The 26,198-nt window shown below is 45.0% G+C and overlaps 1 protein-coding gene across 1 annotated transcript in view; it reads right to left on the reverse strand.

The window, feature by feature from the left end:
* Nucleotides 1-22,988, reverse strand: part of PRRT4 (proline rich transmembrane protein 4) — a 103,660-nt gene extending 80,672 nt beyond the window's left edge. The window contains exons 1-2 of the mRNA XM_086918870.1: nucleotides 22,902-22,988; nucleotides 6,576-7,697 (exon numbers count right to left, since the gene is read on the reverse strand). Of these exons, the coding sequence (XP_086774996.1) occupies nucleotides 6,576-7,542 (967 nt within the window). The 5' untranslated portion in view covers nucleotides 7,543-7,697; nucleotides 22,902-22,988. The remainder of the gene's footprint in view (nucleotides 1-6,575; nucleotides 7,698-22,901) is intronic.
* Nucleotides 22,989-26,198: the final 3,210 nt, after the last annotated feature.

A 26,198-nucleotide genomic window follows, 5' to 3' on the forward strand; every position in this document is an offset into this window, starting at 1 on the left:
TTGACGGGAACAGCGTCCAGATAAGGGATATTGGCATGAATGGTCCATCAAGATGGGAAGCCTCCGAAGGCCGTCCTGCTCTGGCCGTTCATCTTAACAAAACATACCAAGAACGGCACAAAATGCACACTTTCACAAAATGCTAATTAATGTTCCTTGGGAAGACTCCAAGATTGGAGGCTGCATGTGAATGTCTGGCTAAATTTAGACCGGGAAGCCCACAAACCCAATAGTCTGGAAATAGTCTGAAGACGAAGGACTTAAGAAAAGCTTCAAATAGGCCTCAAAGGGCCGCAGCTTCAAATAACTACTCGCCTTGGAAAAGCTTCTGATTGGAGTTAAAACATCCCCATTTTAAACTTCTACCCAATCAAGATTATATATGAAGTTGACATTAATTGTAGCAGTTGGCAGCTGCTACTGGATGCACAGGACCCTGGGTAAGCAAACTTTTTTTTTTAATTAACTTAAATTAATTCTCCGTTGAGTCGGAGATCGCGGCAACGGAGGCAGGGCAGCACCTTCTCCCCACCAGCAGCTCAAGTCAAAACACATCTGCGAAAAGTTTATGGGTGGTTGGAGGTCCCAAGGAAATCTATGAGAGGGAGAGACAGAAAGAGAGATTGCAAGAGAGAGCAAGTGTTCGCAAAGGAGAGTGCCAGAAACGGAGCAAAGTAGAGAGAGAGAGAGAGAGAGAGAGAGAGATGGAGAGAGAGAAGGGGGAAGGTAAGAAAAAGAGGGAGAAAGAAAGAAGAGAGGGTGGAGGAAAAGAGAAAGTAGAGAGAGGGAAAAGAAGGTAACACAAGAGAAAGGAAAAGAAACGAAATAGGGGAAAACAGAACAAGAAAGGAACAGGAGAGAGGCAGCGAAAAAGAAAAGGGAAGCAAAAGTAAAGGAAAAGAGAAAAACGCTCAGTAAAGGAGAAAGAGAAAAATACAACAGTGGAAAAAAGAGTGAGAGGGAAATGTAGGCCTGCCATTCTGAAGCTAGTAGGAGATAGTAAATGCAGTTTTCCCTCCAATAGCTCGAGAATTGCCTTTTAACAAAGCAACATATTGGCTCTGCCAATGCAAATTTCCCAGGGACTACAGCATGCAGGGATGGAGTATCTGTTGATATTCGAGATGAAACTGAGTAATTTCCTTAATGGCTAATTGCACCCTATATCAGCACTACATCTGTTAAACTCGACTCCTAATGTCGTTGACTTTGGAGTGGTAGTTAGGGCCGAGCATGGTAAATCATAATATTCCTAGAACTGAGACCCTCCCTGGACCCATCACGAACTGGTTGCAGAGAACGACTGCTAAGAAAAAAAAACTCTCTCGGCGTAGCCCCCCAGTGACAGAGAGCACACACAGCATTTCCCTTGCGGGAGCGAGCAGGGGCACCATCTGTTTGCAAGTTAATTACAAACAGATGTCGCCAAAGCTGGCTCACACAAGGGAACCGCCAAACATGCACTCGTTGCCATTCAAAGCAATGCAATGCGTGCACGTTTTTGGCCTAAAGCAAACCGATTCAATGAGGTCTCCTCCTACGCCACACATGCGCGTTGCATAGGCGAGACCTTAAAACTATTTCTTGAAAAGCAAGCAGTGGAAACAATGCCAGCCAAGAAAAATAGACTGCAAAGAGCCAATGGTCTATGGGACTGACAAAGACAAGATTGACAATCTGGGCCAGAAATAAGCAGGCAAAGGAGAGTAACAAGGAAAACCAACCAATGGTAAACAATTAATGGAGTCCAAGCCTCTCTATGTTCTTGGTAAGCCACAATATGTCTCGCAACAGACAGAGCAAGTACTGTCTAATAAGCTCAACATAATGATTGTTTTCTACACAGCAGATTACCTTCAAACATGTACAAAACAGTGTTCAGAAAGACGCCCACTCACAAGAAAAACAAAAATCAAACCTAGACACCCCAAACAATATCACAGTCACAGTCTCCAGATTGCATTGAAATCCCTTAGTAGAACAACCACCGCCATACCTTTAGACCAGAATCAGTGAACAAACAACCCTCCAACAATATAAGGAAAGCAGAAATACAACTCAGAAAGATCTCAGAATCCTCCATTTCAAAATCATTTCAAATGCTTCAAGCAGCACTTCAAGGTTTATTCTAGTGCTTAGGCTCTGCTTAGAGCCCAGGTTTTTTTCTAAATCCGCTTTTAAGGTTATTTTAATTTCTTTATGAGTGTTCATGCACGAGTGTCTACACTAGTATGTGTAGCATTCTGCAATCCTGATCTGCAAATGTCCTATTAATCAGCATAGGCACCATACAGGCACCAGCAATAGCTTGACAGACAGCTTCTCATTTTAACATTAGCAGATATCTACCAAACTCCTCCAACCACTAAGATTTAGCCTTCCACCCATTACTAAGATGGGCATGAGAACCGCAGTCCAACATTTGGCCTGTTACCTTTTTTCTTTTTTGGATCCTTATTGCTAAGGTTTTGTTTAACACCCTGTGTGCACTGTGTATAGCTTGTCTTCGCTTTGCCAGCCTCATGCTAGCAGTTACCATTTGTTTGTTTTTCAGTTGATAGTTGATGCAGCGTGCACGTGACCCGGTGGGTTCCAAAGCACTATGCATACGTATACGGTTTTACAAGTGCAAATTGGAATAAAAAATGATATTCATACATATGTAAATTCGATATGTAGGATGCATTGATAGACTAGAAAAGATAAACAGAAGAGTGAGAAAGCTAGTAAGTTACCCGATAAAATCATAAATACTAGATGCTAAGCAATATTAGCAATCACAATCGAGATCATATTTCCTACAGTTCCTGGTCCTGATTTGCTATTAGTCATGTGTGACTAATGCCGGAATAGGAGATTCTTTAGTTCTTCTTTGAACATTTCATATGAAGGGGTTATTCTAATTTTCGGTTGAATAGAGTTTTACACAAGGTGCATTTTATGAAATGAATTGTTTCACTCTTTTAATTTTATTGACCGCTGACATTTTGAGTTGAAGGATGTCAAAGCTTCTGAAACAGAGATCTTTGTTTATAATGCAGGTGGCCCTGAGAGAGACCTCACCAAAGATTAATCCACTGTTGAGAGTTGAAACCTGTTGGCAAGAATACTTGGGAGGCACGTAATACAGATCTTCATAAACAACAGAGACAGTATTCATCTTTGAGCCACTCCTGACCCTGTAATTTAGACCCCCAGAAAGTACTGAACTTTTTATTTTATTTTGCAAAAACCCTGGAAAGCACTTTATACAGATCTACGTAACAAAAAGAAACTGGAGAAGAGAAACGAAATTAATCTTTAGCCTAATATTTGCTGTGTGTTGTAATAGAAGGGTCACTGGAATTATTTGGCAGTAGCACCAAATTATGTGGCAACAAAGGCAAATTACATGGTGTAATGCAGCACTTTTTTTTTTATAGTGTTCATAATTTTTTTTATTTTACACATGGCAATACTGCCTGGGCAAAGATTGTATCTGATTAGTACTAGTTTAAGAACCAAATTTAGAAATAAGCAACTGAAAGATGACCGATTAACCTTTGCAGACGGCCTTCCACTACGAGCAGAACACATGTCATCATATATTAGTAACTTTGCATCTGTTTGAGCTAGAAACATTTTTTTGTGCAGATTATGCAGCACATGATGGATTATGCGGCAAATCCAGAATTAGTTAAAAAACCTGTGATCGTAGAACCACATAATTCCAGTGGCCCTGAGGGTAGTGGCCCTAGAAGAACTGAACTTTTCAATTTTATATCAAAACATACTCAGGATAAACTTTTCTTTTGATTTAAACGAAGTGTCCCTTATGATCCTTTCAATATATAATACGGTATGTTATGCTTGCTGCTCCAACTTTCACAAAGACACCAATTGAATCATACCAGGTTTTTATCCATGGTCTATCTAATATGATTTCATTACAATTCAATTGGAATTTTTACAAGAGACTTCTATATCTATCGTATGTGGCTATTTATAAATACTGAACCACGCTTAAGCTCCACCATGCCGTCTAAAAAAATTCTAAATGTTTGTTTTTTGGCAGGGCTATCACATGAGTAAGTCTTGCAGTATCTGTGCTTTTAACGAACAACAACAGATGCACAATTAATGAAGTGTTTGTGCGTGTCTTGTCATTTAACAGGTCCACCCATTCCACCATACAGGAGGAGGGGTTTGGTAGAGGGGAGCAGGAAACATCCACTTTCACAAGCTCTGGTCAGGAAGTAAGTTGAAATCAGCCATGAAGATGCTGAGGAGAAATATTCATTAAAGGGCTGTGCCCAGCCTTTCGGCATTGTTGGCCAAGCTCACCTGAACCCTGCTCTACTATAGCCTGAATTTCAGGGTCAGACTGGCTCGGGTTCCTGCAGGGTCTATGATGTGCTTCTTGTTCAGACGCTTCCCAAGACCTTCCTCTCTGGTTACTCGTGCAAATATGACCGAGAAAGCCAGCAGCTCTGCGGCCAGCGCTCTTTAATTTGCATCTGCTTTGAGTTCATTAAAAAAAGGGGTCATTCGCAGAATTATTGTGAGATGGACCATCTTCAGCCCACACAGGTTACTGTTCAAGGTTGGTCTCAGAATGTTCTTTAAATGTCCAATTAAATAAATGCATTTGTTGTAGCACACCAAAGTGAGCCACTACTGCATTTGTTCATCAGTACAGCTACCTCAGGAAGGGGGAGACAACTTCCCATCTGACCGCCGTAGGCCTGGTGCCATATTTCTGAGACTTGCAATATTCATGGTGCAAGGGCTTGGGTAGCCTGGCATGCTGCGGTGAGCAAAGCTAACTGGCAATGCTGGGCAAAGTCAGTCACATGTTGGCAATGCCCACCCACAGTTCAATGGCAGACACTTTAGATGCCTCCCAGTGATTCATTCCACCTGTGCATGCAGAGTGAAGTGAAGGGGGGAGGAAGAGGTTGTAAGAGCGTTTTCTAGTGTTCACAGGTGTGGTCGGAGGGGCGGGATCAAGTTGTGACTCTTCACATCTACTTTTTAATGCTTTGTTAAAGCTTAATGAAGTGTGCTGGGGCACCCGAAACCAAGGCTCTAGTCCAAGTACCACGCATAAAATAGAAAATAGCAAAATACATTTTGCACTGGTAGATTGGTTGCAATATAGGTTGTACAGAACACCAAGAGGCATGAGTAATAATGGCTGTACACAAATCAATAAAAACAGAATACAAAAACAATGGCTGTCCTCAAGAAAGAAGACGATTAATGGGTGTTGTTGTGTTTAACCTCAGAGTATAGCAGTCTAATTGGAGTGGCACTCTCTCAATGTGGAACAGTCCAAACACCAGCATTATTTCTGGATCTATCCTATTGTTACGTATTGTCAGATATCATGAGTAAACAAACAAACACATTTCATCCAGTTGGGAGCTCAGATCAACACACACCTCACACTGTGATCCAGAGTAAGACCAAAAGTCGACAACAAAACCCTTCCAGTAACACCCCATCGCTAAATCAAAATACTAGCCTCAACTTTTAAGATGGTATGTCCATAAGAAAACACTAAAAGACTTAAGGCCTTATTTTCTGTTGCTTTCTGCAGTTGCAAAGCCTGCAGAGTGAAAAATTACAGGCTTTTTGACGATAAAAAGCTGACTGACAGCGTCATTGAGAATTGGATTTGGGAATTGCAATGTTCAAGAGATTCACAAGGAAGAAGGGTTACGAATAACTCATCCTTCTCCTTTCATGCAAAGGATATGCGTCAATGTTTGTAAACAAAGTTGTGGGCACAAACCGTTGGTTGGATAGCGCCACTTCAAAGCGGGTGCCGTTCATTTGCAAAGTGGACATTGTCTGTTAGATGCCCATGGCATTGCTGCAGGCTTCACTTGAGGTCCATCACTATGATGACACATTTTTAAAACACTGTAGGAACCCTCCATCTAGGAGTTAAGGAATAGCACACGGGGATTCTGTGATTGTGAAAGAAGTTATGGAGGTCCGCTCTCACCTGCCATATTTTTGTGACCATATTGAATGGCCATTTAATAATACAATGGATTAACACATCAATAACAGCCCAAAAGGAGGATTCAGTCTAAAAGCAGTCAGTAACTCTGTTGTATCGCTAACCCTGTATCATAGAAATGTGCAATTTAACAGCAGTGTTGGGCCCAATGCAATTCTTAGAACACATGTAATGATCCTTCTTTAGAGTGACACAATCCATGATAAACTAACACAGGAAGTATAATATGCTAGATTGCAACGATATGGGGTTTCTCCTAGTATCTTGCAGTGAGGACCCACACACAAGCTAACATCTACCACAGCTTTTAGACAATTATTTGAACTAAGCACTAACTTTGTTAATGATATTGCTTTAAGATTTTGTTTGGAACCTTTAAATCAGAGTTGATGGAGTTCCTCTGTGGAACTTTCTGTACTCAAGTATGTTGCTTATTTATTTTGCTTAATGACACCGGGAAGGTTCATTTCTTTACTTTATGATGAAAGCTGCTTCTTATTTGCTTTACTTGGGATAACATGTATATGTTAAATAGCTGACGATGAAGGCTCAGAATAGTACTTACTTGAAGAGATGATGTCTTGAACCCCAGTTTCCAACTCTGTTGAGGTTGATGCACTTGTGAGTACTGGAAGCCTGTAAATTACATCCATGGTCTTTTCCGTGGATGGTGTGTCCCTGACCACATCAACGGGAGCTATTCCTGTGTCTTCCTCAGCGTCATAAATCACAGAATGTTCTGGTAACTCCACAGCTGCATCTGGATTATCCAGGTTTCCATCTTGAGAAGATGTGCTTGGTGGTCCCACAGTGTCAAATAACTCTTGCCATACTGTAGTAGATTTGACATCTAACGTAGGCCTAGTAGTGGAGGGTACCTCCACGGAGGGGACAGGGTCTGATAATTGGGACACTAACGTGGATTGAGGAAGCTGCATTTGTCCTGGAGGGGAAAGGCTTGATGGAGAGGCTGAAGAACTGATTTCTTCACCAAGCCTGGACGTCAAAACTGAACTACTCCACTCAAGAGTTGACTGTCCCCCACGGGCTAACGTATCAGTGCTGACAATTGCATTTCTATGGAAAGGTTCCTGGACAGGTTCTTCTTCTGGCAAATGGTAGCTGGGCAGCCGAGGGTTTATAGAAGTCTCATCGAGGGGAAGTTCTGTCCAAAGTGGATTCACAGGAGTCAAAAAATTTACTATGGTTGAAGACATCCTTTCATCCTCTGAAAATATATCATCCATAAGAGGGTCTGAAAGGAGAAAAGAATCTATGTCGCTCTCCCCAAGCATCTCCAGATTACTAGCCTCACCTTTGAACAGTGAAAGCTCCAAATTGGGGTCCAACAGAGAAGTGCTCGAATCTGTAGAATGGTGCTGGACCTCTCCTCCATGCATTGTGACATTTCCGACAGGAAGTGGTGAGGTTTGATATATGTCAGAGGTGGCGAACACATTGTCAGAGTTAATCAATAAGGTGATCATAAGGTAGACTCTAAGCTGTTCTACAGAAGCCATGCCACCCTTCATAGGCCGTCTCCAAGAATGAGAAGAGGGGGCTTCAGCATGTCCCTGGAGATGGTCCCTTTATAACCTTCATCTCACATCATGAAGCACAATTGTCAGGTTGTTACTGCAGGCAGTTCCTTCATGTTCCTTGTTCCACAAGAAAATTCTCTGAACTTCTGAAAGAAAAGAATAACCAGAATTACCATATAGGCACCACCTACACACCAGAGCACACATTCAAACCAACATAGAAGACTGCAATAATATATGACACTGCACCACTTTAAACTAGCCGCCTGTACTGCACAGTGCAACATTAGGCTCAACTTTGGCGATTCCTTCACTGGTCTCTAGTCGTTTCCACGGTCCATTTTACAATTTGGCCCTGCTTGGACTCACACAAGTTCCTCTGTCAGTAAATTAGGATGTACCCTGTGCTCAGTAAATTATCTTTGTGCCCAGGAAATCTTGGCTTTTTGCGTTTCGAACCTTTCAGAACATGCAGGATTAGGCAGAAATGGGTTCCGTTATCTTCCTTCCTTCAGGCAGCCCCAGGACCAGCCGTGGGAATCATGGTTAGTGCTGATTTCACTTATGTCCATCAGAGATGTCCATATCCTTCTCATTGCTTGGGTTGGGTTAGGCCTTTGGGTCACACAGGTGATAAATCATCTTGATGGAAATGCTGTGAACATATTGATCTGAGAGAGGAATTGATTTGTATTTCTTTAGGATCGCTGATACAGTGTTAACTACTGGCAGTGTTGATTAGGTAGTGGTGAGGACAGGGTGTGGACTGACCCGGAAGCATGTTTTAGACTAAAAGCCTTCTTTTCCCATTCACAAGCTGGTAGGCAACCTACCCAACTCGTCATGAGCGTGGAGCAATCCCAACCGACTGGATGTCAGTATCTCTGAAATTGACCCCAATTATCTGTTAAGTCTAGCGAAAATAATGCATCACACGTTTTCCCACAATGGATGCACAACAGACGACAGTTCTCTGAAATTAGTAATTTCCAAAATCTAATTTACATGATTACAGTTTAGTTAACAATGCCATAATTAGACCTGGTCCATTTCTCTCTTACCTTGCACCTTTCCCTACATTCCGCCATTATCCCTTTCATTCCTCCAAATTTTCTCTGCCAGTTCCATTATATGTTCCTTCTCTGTTCCATTAAACTCACCCCATATGTGTCCCTCATTCCAACACTCTTTCACTCACCCCTATTCCTGGCCACATTTTCCTTTATCTTCATTCACCCACCTTACCCTCATTCCCATCCTTTTTTTATCTCGCCCTTTTGCTTCTTCATAACCTTTTTTTGTCCTCATTCTTTCTTCCTTACTTTCCTAGGCTCTCTGTCGCTTCTACGTACTTGAAAGATGATGTTTGCTTCTTCTGGGATGCTACACAATACTTGCTTTTTCTTTTTCTTCCGCCCCCTTTAGTTCCCCTCTTCATTGCTCCAACTTTGGTTTTTAATTTCTCTTTCTTCCACTCTCCCTCCCTCTTCCTTATTTTTTTTCACAGTGCTTAATTTGTTAAAAACAATAAGCTCCCTAAGTTTTTCTCAAAACAAAAGCCCTTAGTCGCTGCTGATGAATATCGGGATTGCCTGATTTCAAGGCTGCATTGTCCAGATTCTAACTCATGCCTCCTCCTTCTACCGCCATACACTCCCTGTTCCTTTATTTCACTCTTGCAGGTTCATTTTTGTCAATCCTTACTCCCTTTGCCACTTTTCTTTAGACTTTATCTTCCTCCTTCTTTCCTCCTTTCGTGCTTTCCTCGCTCTTACGCTGGGGTAAAATCTGATGAGTCCCCAAATGGAGAGCCAGTGGACCCCACCTGCAACCACAGGCCCAAATTAAGCACTGGTCTTATAATATTATATATCTCAACCCCTCCCCTCCCCCCCCCCCCCCAACTTCTCTTTTTTCTCTCCTCACAGTTCTCCTCAGTATTTCAATCAATGCTCTGCCTGGCCGAGCCCAGCCTTCAGCAGCACAGTGCCTGCTGATCTTAGCTCCCACACAGAGAGCATGGCCCTCCCCAGCACTCTTTGAACGCCCTGGGACCGATGGACAAAGACAGAGGCCTTCTGTCCCAGCAGTCGGCCAGAACGAACAATGCACTGTCACCGGACGTTACTCACATGTTCAGCCACATCAACAAAGGCAGCCACAGTCTACACATTGGGGGCCGAAGCACAAAACATTTTTTACTAGTCCTATTACACATCCTTGGTGAAAAGTAAATTGGTACAAACTCCTTTTACCACCTTATTATGAAAGAGGATTTGTAGAAGTGGTAATGTGTGGAAAGAATATTTGTGCATATTGGTTATGTCTCATTTTGTTGTGGTAGTGATGTGTTATGTTTTTCATAATTCTGCTGTGGTTTGCTATGTTGTTGTTTCCATTATGTTTTGCTGGTGACATCACAATAGAAATGTCACTGGAACTCTGAACAGACCATGTGATCTGTTAAATATTTGTCATATTTCATGTTTAATTTGGGGCCTTCAATTTAAAAAGGGTATTTTTTCAAACAGGGAAATGTTTACTAAAAGCAGTAAGTGAACTGTTGAACTATACTGTTTGGCAGTGGCGGCCAGCATGGCTTGCGGGTGGTGAGCAGGCGCCGGGGTGCACATGTAAAAAAAATAAACACTTACCTTGCCGCCGGGTTCTGCATCCCTGCTCCTGCTCTCCTCATCGGACTAGAGGAACAGGAAGCACAGCCAAGCTCCCCTGACCAATCACAACGCTGCAATGCAGCAATGAGACTGGTCTGAGTGTCCTGGTTCGTCGCTCAGCCAGGTAATGGGGGTCTGGTCATGTTCTCCACGCAGGCTGTAATGCACACTTCTCATTTGGTGTAGCTTTGAAGAATAGAAAGTTGGTTGGACATTGGACAAGGCTAAAGTGTGCAGAGTGGTTTGGGGTTGTCATTATTAATGAACAAAGAGATTCTTCAGTTAGTGGGGCAGTCTGAAGGGTGGTTTGAGGTTTCAGACTGAGGGCAGGCAGAGAAAAACAGGCTTGAAGCTTCTCCCCCTTCAGGAGCATACATTTTTTCAGGGTAATATCATTTGCTGATGCACTTGGCTAAAGTTAAAATCACATATCATAATGGTTTCCACACCGCAAAAGAGCAATTGATGCTTGATGGTTGGCAAGACCCTGAACCAATGTATTCAGGTGCTCCATGTTGTGCTGCCATGAAAGAGACACTGAAAAGCTATGTGGTAAAACAAAAGCATTCACCCCATTACCAGCCTTGGTGATGAGACATAAGGGAAGGAGAGGCAGGAAGTGTGCTGTTGAGATGCAGCACTACTACATACTCACATATGATCACACACGCCCCAGCAGTGAGTAAGGGGCTAGTGATGTAGTTAGCATCTGTCAGGTTTGAGGCGTAGGCCTCCTGAGGGTCTGGACTGTTTGCATGTCAGAAGGTGCATGGATGTGCTGAGGCACACACCTGTTGGCGCCCAAGGCAAAAATAATCCACAGCGGGATAGAAGGTGCTGCTGATAGCGTGGACGGGCTGCTTGCAGTAGATGCCACTTAATGTGCTGGAGAACATTTACCTGTTGGTCATTTCAAGAGTGGTGCTCGCCTGAGCATCATTTGAAAAGGTGCTGGAGGTGGCTAGGAAGCTGGATGCGAGAAGATGGGTTAGGTGGAACAGAAGTGGTACACCATGTAGCTAGCTGCCTTGACCCGAGAAAGCAGATGCTGGGGTTCCGCATCTTGTGATGAATATTGCATTGTATTAATGCTTGAGATGTCCGTGCTATGCTTGACATCAACTTTTTTTTGAATGATTAAAGGCCACTGCATGACAACAGTTTTTGCACATCCATGGGATTCTGTTGCAAAGATGCACATAGCTTTGCCGTTGGGGATGAGAAAGAGGTTTTGAGCAAGTATAGTTCAGGGGCGGCTCCCCACTGCTTTTAAGCAGTGCAAAGTAAGGGAAATATAAAAGGATAATAACTTTGAGCTATTATCATTTTATGTTTCTGTGCTGCTTTGCGGGCAGGGTAGCTCAGCTCTTGGAACAGGGCAGGGGAGCAGTGGTTTGCCCACTCCTATGTGCACATGACTGTTTGGCCAACCCATTTCGCTGTTCTCCATGCAGGCTGCATCATAGCCTGTATGGATAACATGCCCAGACCCCCATTCCCTGGCTGAGCGTTGAACCAGGATGCTGAGACCAATCACAATGCTGCATTGATGTGATTGGTCGGGGAGCCTGACTGTGCTTCTTGTTTCTCGAGTCAGACGGGAAGAGCAGGAGCAGAGACGCGGAACCCAGTGGCAAAGTAAGTGTTTTATTTATTTTTAATTGTGCACCCCGCGCCTAACAGTGCCCCCCACCTCGCTCCCGCCCTGCCACCCACAAGCCATGTCAGCTGCCACTGGAATATTGTGCAACTACACTGTGGTGCAAGAGCCTCAAGAAGCACCGATACTTTCCTCTTGAAACCACACATCTTCAGCAAAAAGAGAACTTATCACAGAGCCTTCTCAGGCGCTGTCCCAAAGATATGGAACTCTCTTCCACTGGAAGTACGCAAAATCTCCTGAACGACGGCATTTATGAATACATTCCTACCCTAATTGGGCTAGGCTCATCTGTTCGAAGACTCTGTTTCCTATGTCCATTGTGCCAGCGTTTGTTTTTGCTCCTGTTTACCTCAGACTGTTTTATTGTATTACCCTCCATGGTGAAATTGTCCTTGAATCGGCATTTAATGCAGTTTTTTTTTGTCCTTTTACTCCCAATTGATGACAATGTTGTATTTATGTCCTTCCTTCCATTCTATTGTAAAGGGCTCTGATATCCCTCTGGATCTTGTTCGCTCTATATTAAACTTTATATATAAATAAATAAATAAATAAATAAGGAGAGATACCATGCATTATATGGCATGTGTATTACCAGGGCATATTTGTCTGTTACCTTTGTTTTGTTTCTAGTGGAGTCATTCTTCCATCATTTTGTGATTGCCTCCGGAAGCAATAGGCAACAAGCTAATAGTCTTAGAAAATCACTATCCAGGGTCTGAAGGAGGACTGCTTTCTTATCGGTGCTATTGGATCAGATGTTTTTTTAGTTTTGACTTAAATTTATGCTGAGCTCTGGACTAGTTATTCTCTTCTTACGGAAAAGCAGGATGAAGATTATGAGAAAGGGGTAGACTTAACAGACTGTAGAGACAGGACTAGAAATGTATCACTGCTGTGCCTGCAAGAGAGGTCAGATTTGAATTTGCACCACTGATCAGGAGGCCAGGCGCATGCTCATATGCCAGTGAGCTGCAGTTTTATTTTGTCTTTCAGATAAATAGGGTCCACATTAGCCAGAAGATGGAAATCAGGACCCTGCAACACCAGTCTCCTCCCTGGGTAAACACTAGATAACAACAACACATTGTGCTTACCCATCCTATTAGGTCAGATTATGCTTTCAAGCCTTTCCCTCCCAATTCCACAATGCAAAATAAACAAAAATAAAACTAGTGAGCCTTACACAAGCCTATGCATTAACTAGCTATTGAAATACACAGGAGCAAGGTAGCAACCAGCAGGTCTCCAGTCCAGAAGGGATGAAACACCACCAGGAGCCGAACACCAGCTGCCCTATGTATCCCTATCTAATTATATCTGAGTTCCACAGTTGCAAAGTCGAGACACTCCCGCTGCCACCTGGGATTGTTTAATCTTACCCATTTTTACCTCCATACCCATAGCCCCTTCTCATTATGCACAGCCATCAGGCACATTCGACAATGGCAATGAGAAAGTACCTCCCCACCAGTGTGTTGTTTTAGTTTTCCCTTGCTCCATCCACTCTGAGTTCTCCCATCTCAAAGTCCTCATCTGTCATCTGCTCCTTCTCTCTCCATTACATTCCTATTCGCTCTCCAAAGGGCCATCTTGCTGGACTGGCACTCGAGGTGTAACCATGGCTTGCAGAGTCTCCAGTCTGTGAGACCCTTTGTTGCCACTGCGTCAAGATCTCATAGGTCTGCAGCCTCTACCAGCCCCTCACATTCCCCGCTCATGCCAAGGAGCAGGGGCCCACAGTTCCTGCGAAGTCCGCACATAATTTGGGTTCTCAATACAATACAAACCATTTGTAGAGCTCACAGCTGCCTCTGAAGCAGTCTCCCAGTGCTCGCGGTAGAGCCCTTGTTGACTGACTGTATGTCAAGCAAGATACTGTGGGTGGGGGGCTTTAATTGGGTATTGGACGAAGATTTGGATAGGTCGAGAATCAACAAATCCTGCACAGAGTGGGCGACAAACCTAGCACATTTCTGGCTTGAAACTAAAATGGGAGATGGATCGATCACCGATTATGGCCCTTGGATGACCTGATGGGTGAGTAGCAACGATGCAGACTGCAATCAATGTTGTGCTCAAAGACCATCTAACAGGATTGTATGGTTGTGGGTGGCATCCTGCTGTTGAGACCGTTGCCACCTATTTGGCATGGATAGACCTTCCTGTGGTCCCGCTGCCCTCCCTCCCCCCCTGAGCAGGAGGCGGAGATCACACTAGAGGAGCTGAGTGAGGTACTGGAGAAAATGGTTGGAGGGAAGACCCCAGGCGGAGACAACTTTCCTGTGGAGTATTACCAGATTTTTGCATTGCAGATGGCAGCAAAAACTGGGGGAGAAGAAGTGATATGAATGGTGCCAAAGCCAGGAGGAGACCCAGTGGATCCCTCTTCTTATAGGCGTCTGACCAACCTTAATACAGACACAAAGGTGTTGTGCAAGATACTTGAAGAAAGATAGCCTGCAGTGGTGGGGACACTGGTCCATGAAGATCAGTGTGGCTTCATAGCGGGCCGCAGTATGGCTATGAATCTGCATAGGTTGACACATCTACTGCATTCAGTGGAGAGTAGCAGGGAGGAGTTTGTACTGGTTTCAGTGGATATCGCAAAAGCATGGGATATGCTTGGATGGACATATCTGCTACAGGGCCTGTGACACAATGGGCTTTGGTCCAAACGTTTGGCAGTTGGGCAAAGCTCCTTTACAATGCCCCTCGGGCAAGGGTTAAAAGTAGTGGGATAGTCTCTGTAGACTGGGCAGTGGAACGGGGCATCCGCCAGGGATGTCCCCTGTCCCCTCTGTTGTTCGCCCTGGAAATTGAATCCTTGGCAGTGAAATGTAGGTGGGACATGGGAGGATATGGTATTGTATTGTATTGTATTGTATATTGGATTTATATAGCGCTTATTACCCAGGGGTCTCTAAGCGCTTGCCTTGGGAACCCGTCCTGACTTTACCCTGTGAGATAGCCCCTACAGGGCATCCCCAAGGTGAAAGCCAGGCATCCCGCCGCGGGGGCCGTTGTGGAGATTAAGCAAGCTTAATGCCCAGAGTTGCAGAGTGTGAACCCATGATTAGGTCAGGCACCGTAGCGAGAATTATCGAGTCCGTGGACATTTAAGCTCAAGACCCTGCCGCGTCGGGAATTGAACCCTGGTCCCGGGTCTGACCTCTGCTTCTGGGTCTGCCTGCTCTAACCAGTGAGCCACACTTCTTAAGATAGGTGATAACTTGCATCCGATACCGCTGTATGAGGTAGATGCTCTTTCTACCCATAGAGACCAATAGACTATGTACCACTGTTATTGACAGCATTAGATGACTTAGGAGCCATAGTAGATCCCCAGGTTTATGGAAGTAAGATGCTGTTGTTTCCACTGGGAGAGTTGCTTGATTCCCCTGGACCTGACGTGCCTAACCTGGGCTTGAAATGGGAAACTGATGCATTTCAATATTTGGGAATTAAGGGGGGCACATAGTACAGAGGAGCAATAATGCCATTACATAGATAAGATTCTAGAGGGTCTAACACGATCTACCGCTTTCTGGAATATGTTGAATCTTTCAGTGGCAAGAACAATCGCCAATGCGAAGATCCCCCCCCCCCCAGCCTCTATATAGTGTTGGACTTGTTACACACGCTCCGTTGAGAAACTTTTAGGACACTGGCATGCCTTCTGGTAACCTTAGTGTGGGCAGGTAAGAGAAGCAGAGTGGCACTTGTTACCCACAAATTGGATATGGATGAGGGGGCATGTGATTACCTGATATCAGGTTTTATTATCATGCAACTGAACTGCAACATGCGGCTCAGTGGGCGATGACAGAAGACACCTGGGAGAAGAGAATGCTGCAGGGCACATGCAGGAATACTGCCCTAATGGAGTTGATTATGACGGGATAAAGGGTACCAAGGCACTTCTCCTAGCTGGTGAGACAAATCCCAGACATTTGGGAGAGGGTGATTAAAAGAGCGATGAGCCCACCCCATTTTGCGAGAGAGATGGATTAGTGGGCACTGGTGCCGTTTAAATGAATGAGTGAAGATTTGTCAGTTTCCTGCTAGAGGGAGGGTGATTGTGGAACGCGGGGAGACCTGTACCCTGAGGAAGCATGCGAGGAATTCTCAGTGGACAGCGTTCCCTGAACCCCCCCAGCAGGCTGAGATGCTACAAATGATGCTGACAGTTGGTTCGACTTGACATTTGCTGTCCATGCTCTTTAAAGCACTTAGAAAGGATAGGGTCAGGGAGACCATTAAATCCACACCGTTTTTGAATGACTTAATGTATCCGTTGACAGATATAGAATGGATGTCGACATGTGAATTGATATAAAAGGTGTCATGCAATGCCATGTTCAAATTGATACACTTTCATTATATCCATCAAAATTATCTGACGTCAATCAAACTGAATAGAATGTATAGGGGAAGGGCAGCAACCGGCCCAAAATTTGAAACGGATGGGGCTTCCTTTCTGCATATGGCCTGGCTGTGTCCAATGCTGCATGCTTTATGGGCAACAGGGGTGACAAGACTGTGGATTTTAATTAGAACTGAACTTGAAGATGCCCCAAGACGTTGTCTCCTGGGCATAATTAAGAAACCCCAGAGGGTGACAATGCGATGGAAGTTCCTACAGCTTGAGCTGGTCATTGCTAAAAGGTGGGTAGCTATGGGGTGGCTGGGAAAGAACGCCCCCTCAATCTCATTGTAGAGTAGGGACACAATTGAGTTGGCGTTGGCAGAGGAGACACACATCAGACGGACCAGACACAATGACAAAGTGATGAAAGACTTAGAAACCTGGGCGGCAACACTGGAAGCATTTCAAGAAGCAGACGGGGCACACAACACCCGGGGACACAGGGCCATATGTATCAAGCAAAATTGTGATTGCAAACGCCAAAATTAGCAGAATTTCGGCATTTCCGATTGCAATTTTGCTTAGTGGTATGTATGAGGCAAATCTGCGTGCAAAATAAGGAATCGCTAAATTTGCGATTTCTTATTTTGCGTTTGCATTTAAGGAATCGCAAATTTTGTGATTCCTTAAATGCAATTTAAGAAGCACCAAAAAAGTGCAATTTGACCTTAAGGAATCGCAAATTACCACCAACTTCAAGTTGGTGATAATTTGCGATTTCTTTGAAAATGTTACTTTTTTGCATTTTTCAAAGTGCCATGGGACGCTCATGGTATGTGCGCCACATGTGCACCCATGCTTATTTCAGGGGTGTTCTTTTGACACCCTTGCACCTTTGAAATTGCATTCTCAATTTGTGATTCTCTAATTGAGAATCGCAAATTGAGAATGTCTCCCCAGTCATTCCTATGGGCCTCTAGGCCCATAGGAATGATTGGGGAGGTATTCCTTAATTGCGAATCGCAATTTGAGATTTGCAATTAAGGAATATGTAGGATTCGCTAAATTTATTGCAAATCCTACGTACATAGCATTTTGCGATTCTCAAATAGCGATTCACAAAAAATCGCTATTTGCCACTCGCAAAAGACGATTTTGATACATATGGCCCACAGTCACATAATACAGACACTAACCCACAAAACAAGAAGGAAGCAACAGGGGATGACTGCATGGGTATGGTAGAATTTGCTGCAATGGAAGGGTAGTTACGAGGCTGGGGGAGGAGAGGCATTGGTGGGGCTGGGGTGGGGGTTCTCAGGGAATTCCATGAATAGAGATAAAGGATTGGTCATGTATATGATTTAATGTTGGGCGGGCATGGCACTTGTATGGCGGTGAGGTTTGGACTATGATAAAAGTGAATACTGTAATGTTGACTTTAATTTCTGGCTTATTGGTGTATATCAATGAAACTAATAAAAAAATATATATTTTTATAATTGCACTAGCTTGCAAAGGACAGACCCATTGGCTTTGCTACCGCTAGTTTCTGCAGTGATCTGAAATCCAGTTAAGAACACAAAGGTGCATGCAATGCAAAGCCAAGAAGTGTGAAAAGTTCAATTTATTTGCTGTTAGTGATTTTTTATTACTTTTTACAGCCTTTGAAAGACAAAAGATTGCCCTGCGGCTCCCATGATCTACACTACAGTGTGTCTTGTGCAGCTCTGACTTCATTTGGCCGTCTTCCCGTGAGAGCAATATGGATTAATCCCATCATCTGCATAAAACAGCCATGTTATCTCTGTGACATGCAGCAATAGCCCCGGGGTAGTGAAAATGTCAATCACGGCGTCAGAGCATTGAAACAAGCTAAACAGTGTTAAGTGAAGGATGTAACCATGCCTTACTCCACACTGTGCAGTGGCTGATGTCTGCGTGTTGTGACTCTCCTCTGCACCAGCTGATGACGACGTGGATGTATTTTAAGGTGTCAGTCATGGTGGCGGGTGCCATACTAATGTTGTTCCTCCCTTAATGGCTTTTCCAACTATCCGTACATACAGCAGTCAATAATTCAGAAAAAGATAGGAAACACTGCATATAAAATCTATTCACTGAAAAAACCCAAGGTTAAAGTAACTTGATAGTTTAGGGAAATGTTCAGTAACAATGTAACATTTTAAACTCTAAAAACCACAGAAATTCCCCAGTCATAGTTATCTCAAGTAACTATAACTTGTGGCCCCAGTTTTCTCATCAATAATTTCATTGCAAATGTTGCAGTGTTATTATCAAGGTGGGGAAATTAACACTGCATATCAAAGGTGTGAGTTATAGTTACCTTTAGGCATGAGTTATAGTTACTTGAGATAACTATAACTAGACAATTCCCACAGATTTGGAGTTCCTATATCTCTATTTACATAGCACTTTATGTGATGCTGAGGACAACTCTGGTTGCTGAAGGGGAGGAGAATGGGAAAGAAACCCAGGGGAAGGAAAACAGAGGGCAAGATAGAGTGAATGAATGAAGGAGGAGCTATCAAGAACAGTCATTGAATAACTGAAGAGATCTGCCGCAAGCCACCGGACAACAGAGCCCTTTAATTGAGCCCACTGCTGCAGGTCCTAACCAGCTACATACTATGACGTCTTGTTGACATCTCACAAGGACGTGGGATTATTTTTACCAAACTCTATCCCAGTACATCTCTCCGCCGTGTCTTCCTCCAATCTATGCCTGCTGAGGACCATAAACTTTAAGCAAAATATCTCAGAATCGAAATCCCAGTGCAGTAACCAGCTAATTGGACTATAATCATACAAAATATCATAAAGGGACCTGCAAAGTTATTGAAAGCTGCCGGCTTAATGAGAACTATAAACTGTGAGCTCTCTCTCAAACACGTCTTCATCCATTGCATCCCATAACACGCTAACCACACCCCAGTGGTCATCAAGCACAACATGGAAATACGGCCACATAGGACCAAAACAAAGACAACACATTTCCAACCACACATTCTACAGGTTGTAGTGTGCTTCCAATATAGTGAAAGGCTTCAGGGCTCCCTATAGGTGTAGTAAAAGCAATTAAAATGCAGTATAATTCCTGAAAGAATGGGAGTGGGAGAAGGGTGCTGCCCTAAGGTGTTTGGCCAGTAGGGAGAGGAATGGGGAGTTAAAGAGGTAAAGGCAGGACTGGTGGGAGAAGGAACAAAGTTTAAGTCAGGTAGTGGAGACTGTGAGGATACATGAGGCAAGCTAATGTGCAGGAGAGTTTAGTTAAAGCAGGAACTGAACTGAAGGCACCGTTCAGAAGGAGGTGCATGGATAGAAGGAAGAGAGTGCAAGACAGGGCAAGATGAGCATGGGTTGCACAGGTGGGCCAGTGCGAGGGTGCTAAAGAGGGCTAGAACTGGGCGAGTACGAATTGAAGAGAGTGGGAAGGTGTGAGGCAGGCAGACCGGAAAGCAGGATATGTATAAAGGAGAGAATATGAAAATGCAGGCGAGCTCGAGTTGATAAAGCAGAAACTGCATGGAGTGGGGGCAGTGAGAGGGTTATAAACCGGCTAAAGCCAGGAGGGCAGAACGTGCATAGAGGAGAAAGAGTATGGCGGTGCCTGAAGATGACAGAGCAGGACTGGATCGACAGGAGAGGGTGTGATGGTGTCAGACCGAGCCAAAACCGGGATAGGAAGAACTACATAGAGGGGAGAGAGAATGAGCGTGCCAGGCAGGTATTATTTAGGGAGAGCCTTAAATGCACGGAGAAGTCGAGTGTAAGAGTGACAGACAGACAGGCAAACTGAAAGAGCAAGAAGTGCAGAGAGAAGAGGGTGTGAAGGTGCAAGAAATGGCCAAAGCCGCTGCTCAGGCTGGGTGTAGAGGAGAGTGTGAAAATGCCAGGCTGGAATCGAGCTGAGAGAGTACATAAATAACCCCCGGGGACATGGCCCACCCGGGGTTATTTAAAGGCAAGCACAGGAGCCCGTGCTTGATATTTTTTTTATTTTTGCTGCGAATATCGTGATTTTGCTGCATTTTTTTATTTGTATTCTTTTATGTCATGAGGGGATTCAAGGGGGACCCCAAGACCATGGTGTGGGGGGTAGGGAATTCCTACCCTGCCCCCTTTTCTTTATTTGCACTTTTTTGGGTACTCAGTTAAGCCGAGTCCCAAGATGGATGCCAACACTTCCAGGTTGAAGTGTCGGCAGCCAGAGTGGTGCATTTCCCTACACGAGCTTGTCTTTTTTCATGAAGGCTTCACGACCAGAGCTATCACTATAATTTTCAACTTACATTTCTCAACAACTACTGAACGAATTTGCACCAAATAAGCAAAAGGCACTTCCTTGATCCAAAATATACCTCCCTGCCAAATTTAGTGCAAGTTCATTCAGCGGTTCAGGCTGTAGGTGTGGCTAAAGGTTCCTATGGGAATTAACTCTACAAATGCACCCTTATTTTGCACCCCAATTTCCCAGTCCCAACTGCACAAGTCACCCCCAAACTTTTCATGACACACAGAATATACCTTTGGCACTTTTTTGGAAAGTTTCATGAAGATTGGTCAAACTACGCCAAAGTTATAGCCAAGTCAAAAAAATGCTTTTCCTATGACAACATGGTCCTAACCATAATTACATACTGGTGACCGCCAGTAGGTAATACATATATATCTGATAAAGAGAATGGATAAACTTAGAAACTGGCCCTGTGATAGACTCACCCACAAATCAATTCATCCAGCTGACCAATGTTACATGAGCTTCAATAAGGTGTAGAGGGGGAAATAGGAACATCAATCCAAAGAGCAGTAATTAGGACAACAATAAAAGCATTAATTTGAAATATTTGTATGTGCTTATTTAATCACATAAACATTTTGACCATACAAGGTTGCAACAATCAAGTCACAAATAACCATTATGATCATACAAAAATACAACACATCAAATCACAAGTATCCAACACATGTTTTGCTGGATTTCTGCTTCTTCAAGGCTCATTCAATACACAAGACACTATAATAAAATTCCACACACACGGAGAGTAAGAATCAGTGGTGATATCAATCTTCAAAGCGATGTAAGTGAGGTGCGTCCACAACTGATTCACATATATAAGTTTAAAATCTTATAAGAGCCTCCATGTGTTTCAGAATCAAGTCATGGGAATGTGGTTCAATGTGGCTGTAAGAGTGATAGTCCCTTGTAAACCTTACAGGTTGTAAATACAAGTACAGTCCATCCTCCTGGTATAAAAGGCAAGCAGCGCGTTCCCACCGGAGTCTTCACATCATACACGACTCATGACCTGATTCTGGAACACTTGGACGCGCATATGAGCTTTTGGGTTATGGGACAGCCCATTTCAGCCACTGGCTAATTTCACTGTGAGTTAGCGCATTCTGCTCGCCCACAAGGTGAACAGCTGCACATAAAGTAGTTTTCTCCAGTACAAGGGCTACTATGGCAACGCATGCTTTTTAAGACCAAAAAAATGCATTGCTTTTAGCCATTGTTTTCTATTGGCGAAGGTCCACCAAGTTCCCCCAAAAAATGTTTTACAAAACAAGTGACAAAACAAGCATTGACAAAGCCAAAACGGTAGCATTCGGAACTATTGGCTCGGCCAACACTTCTTTTATCAATGAAGGTGACACGGGAAGGCGGTGTTTTTAGGGAACAAAAAACGTTGATGTTTTCGGAAGAACAACATTATTATTACGGCTCTATGTGCCTATTTGGTCTCAAAATGATTCACTACGGTAAAAAAAAGCCCCCACGTCACCCCAGAAACAGAGATCCCCAGAAAATCACCAACTGGAGAGGCTCTGGTCCCCACAGGGGGCCCCCAACTCAGACAAGAGCCAGATGTAACCCTAGGCACATGTATGTTTCAGAGGACCCGGTGACACAGTTCAGCCCTCACCCATCCCTCCCGAGATAGCTGGCAGATACACAGGCTCCCTGCTAAGACACCCTGATTCCACTGAGAATCTAAATCAACAGCCACAGAGCAATACCCCCAAATAGCAGACTCAACACTCTCCCCAGCACCAGGTATGGGGCGGGGCTACAATTGGTGCAGCAGGTGCAGTGGTACCCAGAGCCCTGAGGGACACATTGAGCCCTGATAATTCATGTATTTTACTCCCCAACAGCTGCCGGGAGGACATTTTTTTGCTTGCACCAGAGGCCATGACATCCTTGCAAGTGCTCCTGCGCCGGGCATGAAGCATACCGCCCAGCCCCATCGTACAGGTGGCTGACTGCTGTTTGAGACCCCCACACCCCGCCCCCAATGCACACACCCCCTATGCTCCAGCGATACCCACCTTTCCAGTGCTATTTTGAACAAATATGTGGGGATTTTGGTGTACACTGCCTATGATATTGAATTATTTATCAAATATTGTATTCACCCAATAAAACAGGCAACTGTTAAAGACTGGGCTTGGAAAATGCGGCCGCCTGCCCCCAGTGTGCGCATGCAAAGGGGATAGGGGGTTAGGGGGGGGGGGGGGTCCTTCCTCCCAAATCCATTCATAATCCGGTGCTCGATGGCTCTGATTGAGGAGTTCACCCCCCCACACCCCCTCTGAATGGATCGCGCGAGCCTCTCACCTTGGCAATGGCGTGAAGGAGCCACGGCCTCTGCTCTGCAGTCTCTCCCCTGCCTCGAGCCGTGCGGTCTCTCCTCTCCAGGGAGGGGGCAGCCGCGGTCTCTCCTCTCCAGGGAGGGGGCAGCCGCTGCCGTCCAGTGGGTGTCGTCTCTTGACTCTTCCTTCAGGTCGCTGCAGTGTCTGGCTTCACGTTTCTCGTTCTCTGCAGTCTCTTGACCACAGCGCCTCTGTTTACCGTGTCTGCCGCACCTGGCTGCAAACCCGAGGGTCTCCGCTTTCCAATAGCCGTAGTCTCTTGCCTCGAGCTCTGCGGTCTCTGTTGTCCGGTTTCTGAACCATCTGATTGTATTTGCTTATTATGAATCGTTCATTATTGGTTTGGGAGAAATCACACCAGCAGCTCTCGCTGCAGTCTGTAACTTCTCTTCTTTTCACACTCGGTCGTCTTTTGCTCCAGTGACCGGTCTCAGTAGCTCTGCTTGCTGCTGTCTCTTCTCTGCAGTGCCCGCCGTGACAACACTCAGGGGCCGGGTTTGCAGACTAACAGTACCTTGCAAACTCTGCAGTCTAATTCCAGCTAGCATGCAGTGTTTTCCTGTAGTAGTGTCTGTCTCTTGTTGTCAGCCTTTTCACTGTACTTCGCATTTGAAGGCAGTCACGGCTCTGGTCTGCAGACAGACTCGAGCTTAGGGGCAGTCTGGTTTGCTCTGGTTTGCAGTCTCGAGCCTGGAAGCAGTCCCGGCTCTGGTTTACAGTCTCGAGCCTGGAGGCAGTCTCGGCTCTGGTTTACAGTTTCAGCCCTGGTCTGCAGACAGACTCGAGCTTAGGGGCAGTCTGGTTTGCTCTGGTTTGCAGTCTCGAGCCTGGAAGCAGTCTCGGTTCTGGTCGGCAGTCTCGAGACTGGAGGCAGTCTCGGCTCTAGTTTACAGTCTCGAGCCTAGAGGCAGTCTCGGCTCTAGTTTGCAGTCTCGAGCCTAGAGGCAGTCTCGGCTCTGGTTTGCAGTATGACTTGAAGTTGGAGGCGGTCTCAGTTCTTGAGGTTGGAGACAGTGTCAGTTCTTGAGTTTGGAGGCGGTCTCACCTCTGGTTCGCACTGTGTCTCGAGCAGATAGTCTCTATTTCCAGTTCCAGCATTTCCAGCCGGCTGTCCCTGGCTTGCAGTCTGCGGTGCGGTCAGAGATCCGAGCTGCGCCTGCTGCATGCGGTGTGCACCCCGCTCACCGTCAGCAATCTCCGTCTCTGCTGGTTGTCACGGCCGAGGACAGACTCCGGCTGATCGTATGCGTATTTTCATGTGAATGGCTGTTTTCTCAAGCTCAGCCTTTCCTCGCGTAGTCTCTCTCCTCCCCCACATCGCCCCCCTCATCCCCCCTCCCCTTCTCTGACCATCTCCCTCCCCCTTTCCTTTGGTCCTCTCCCTCGTCGCGTTTATTACAGCCTCGTCACCCCACACTTGTGTGGTGTGTGTGTTGCCACAATTTTTGGTCGTGGACAGGTGCAGCCCTCTCTCCCATCTTCCACCTGGCCCACCTCTGTTGCTGTTAGCTTGCCTCTGTGTAACATATCACCACTCAAATTACTTACATATTACACTAACTATATTAATTCAACACTAACCCTTCATGGGTTCTGACGTAGTGTCCTTCTCGCCGAAAAGGCGCTTCAGGGATGGATAATAAGCTCAATATAAATGCAATTACGATACAATACAATACTGGTCCATTCTCTCTTTTTTTTTTACCAGGAGAGGTGGGCAAGGGCACCGGGGAAGGGAGACACGGAGTCAAAGACAATCAAACGTGTAAGCTGTCGGTAATGCAGTAGGTGCAGTGGCACCAAGGCCGTGTTGTGTAAAGGGCCTATTGCTTCCCAATTATGGCTGTCTTTTGCTGAGGATAGTCAGCCCATTTTCCTTGATTGCATTAGCCGAGAGTGTTACCCTTGCAAGCCACACCCACGTACAGGCCTGTGCGGTAATACCCAGTCACGCGCCCCCCCCCCGTCCTCGCCAACACGGACCCCAAAGCCGCCAAGCCTGGGAAGGGCACTAAACCCAAACTCCACATGAGCCCAGCCCAAAACAATCAGCAGAGATTCAATCCTGATGCAGCTGCAAGTGCCTAGAGGCCTTGCTGTAATAGACAGGCGTTCAACATCACATAAGGTATTTGCTTTTTTCCCTTGGCTCATCACTGCTACCATGCATTCCAACATTTTAGATCAGGCAAGAGGGGAATTCAAAATAAAAAGTCAGGAGAATGTATTGTCGGTCGTCAGAGACACGCGCTGGAGCAGAGGCAATCTACCTGAATGGGGTCTATTGGTATGTTTGGTGACAGCATCAGCATTTCAAATGTGTCCGTTTAATAACATCGCTCAAACAAAACCATAGTTCTAAACTCTGGCAAACATAACCATAGTTCTAAACACTGGTAAACAAAAACAGAGTTCTAAACTCTGGCGAACATAACCAGAGTTCTAAACTCTGGCGAACATAACCAGAGCTCTAAACTCTGGCAAAGAAAACCATAGTTCTAAACTCTGGCAAACATAACCATAGTTCTAAACTCTGGTAAACAAAAACAGAGTTCTAAACTCTGGCGAACATAACCAGAGCTCTAAACTCTGGCAAAGAAAACCATAGTTCTAAACTCTGGCAAACATAACCATAGTTCTAAACTCTGGTAAACAAAAACAGAGTTCTAAACTCTGGCAACCATAACCAGAATTCTAAACTCCGTTTTGTTTGCGCTATGTAAATAAAATGTCGAAGCTGTAATCTCCCCCTCCAAGAATTAAGGACAACCCTTTGATGTCAGGGGTAGTTATTGGAGGGGCAGATTCGAGCCGCCTGACAGGTATGGACATGTTATTTCCGGCAGTTTTACCATCGGGTTCCTGCATGCAGGAATCGGGAGGCAGGGGACTTGTCCTGTAATCAGTGGTCTCCGGCCTGGATCAGTGGATCGGGAGGGTTGGCACCACTGATACCCACTGCTCCTAAGCTCGCGACCTCTTTTCCGCCTCAAACCCTCTCTCTGGCCCAGTGGTGGTGGTTTACCCAAACCTCCCTGCTCTCTTCAGGGGGTGCCATCTTTCTTAAGCCTCTCGCCTGACGTAGAAACACTCCCCTGTATCACACCATTCACCTCTCTCAGGCCGGCTCTTGTAAATTCTGCAGTTATTTTATTTCTACGTAGTTTGGTGTAAAGCTCCACGCCGCCATGCTACAGACATCAAGCTCTAGACAGATAGAGATAGATAGACACGTGGCTAATATTTTACAACGTATACTTAT

Source organism: Lissotriton vulgaris, chromosome 1_1 (assembly GCF_964263255.1).
Source record: "Lissotriton vulgaris chromosome 1_1, aLisVul1.2, whole genome shotgun sequence".
Taxonomy (NCBI): Eukaryota; Metazoa; Chordata; class Amphibia; order Caudata; family Salamandridae; genus Lissotriton; species Lissotriton vulgaris.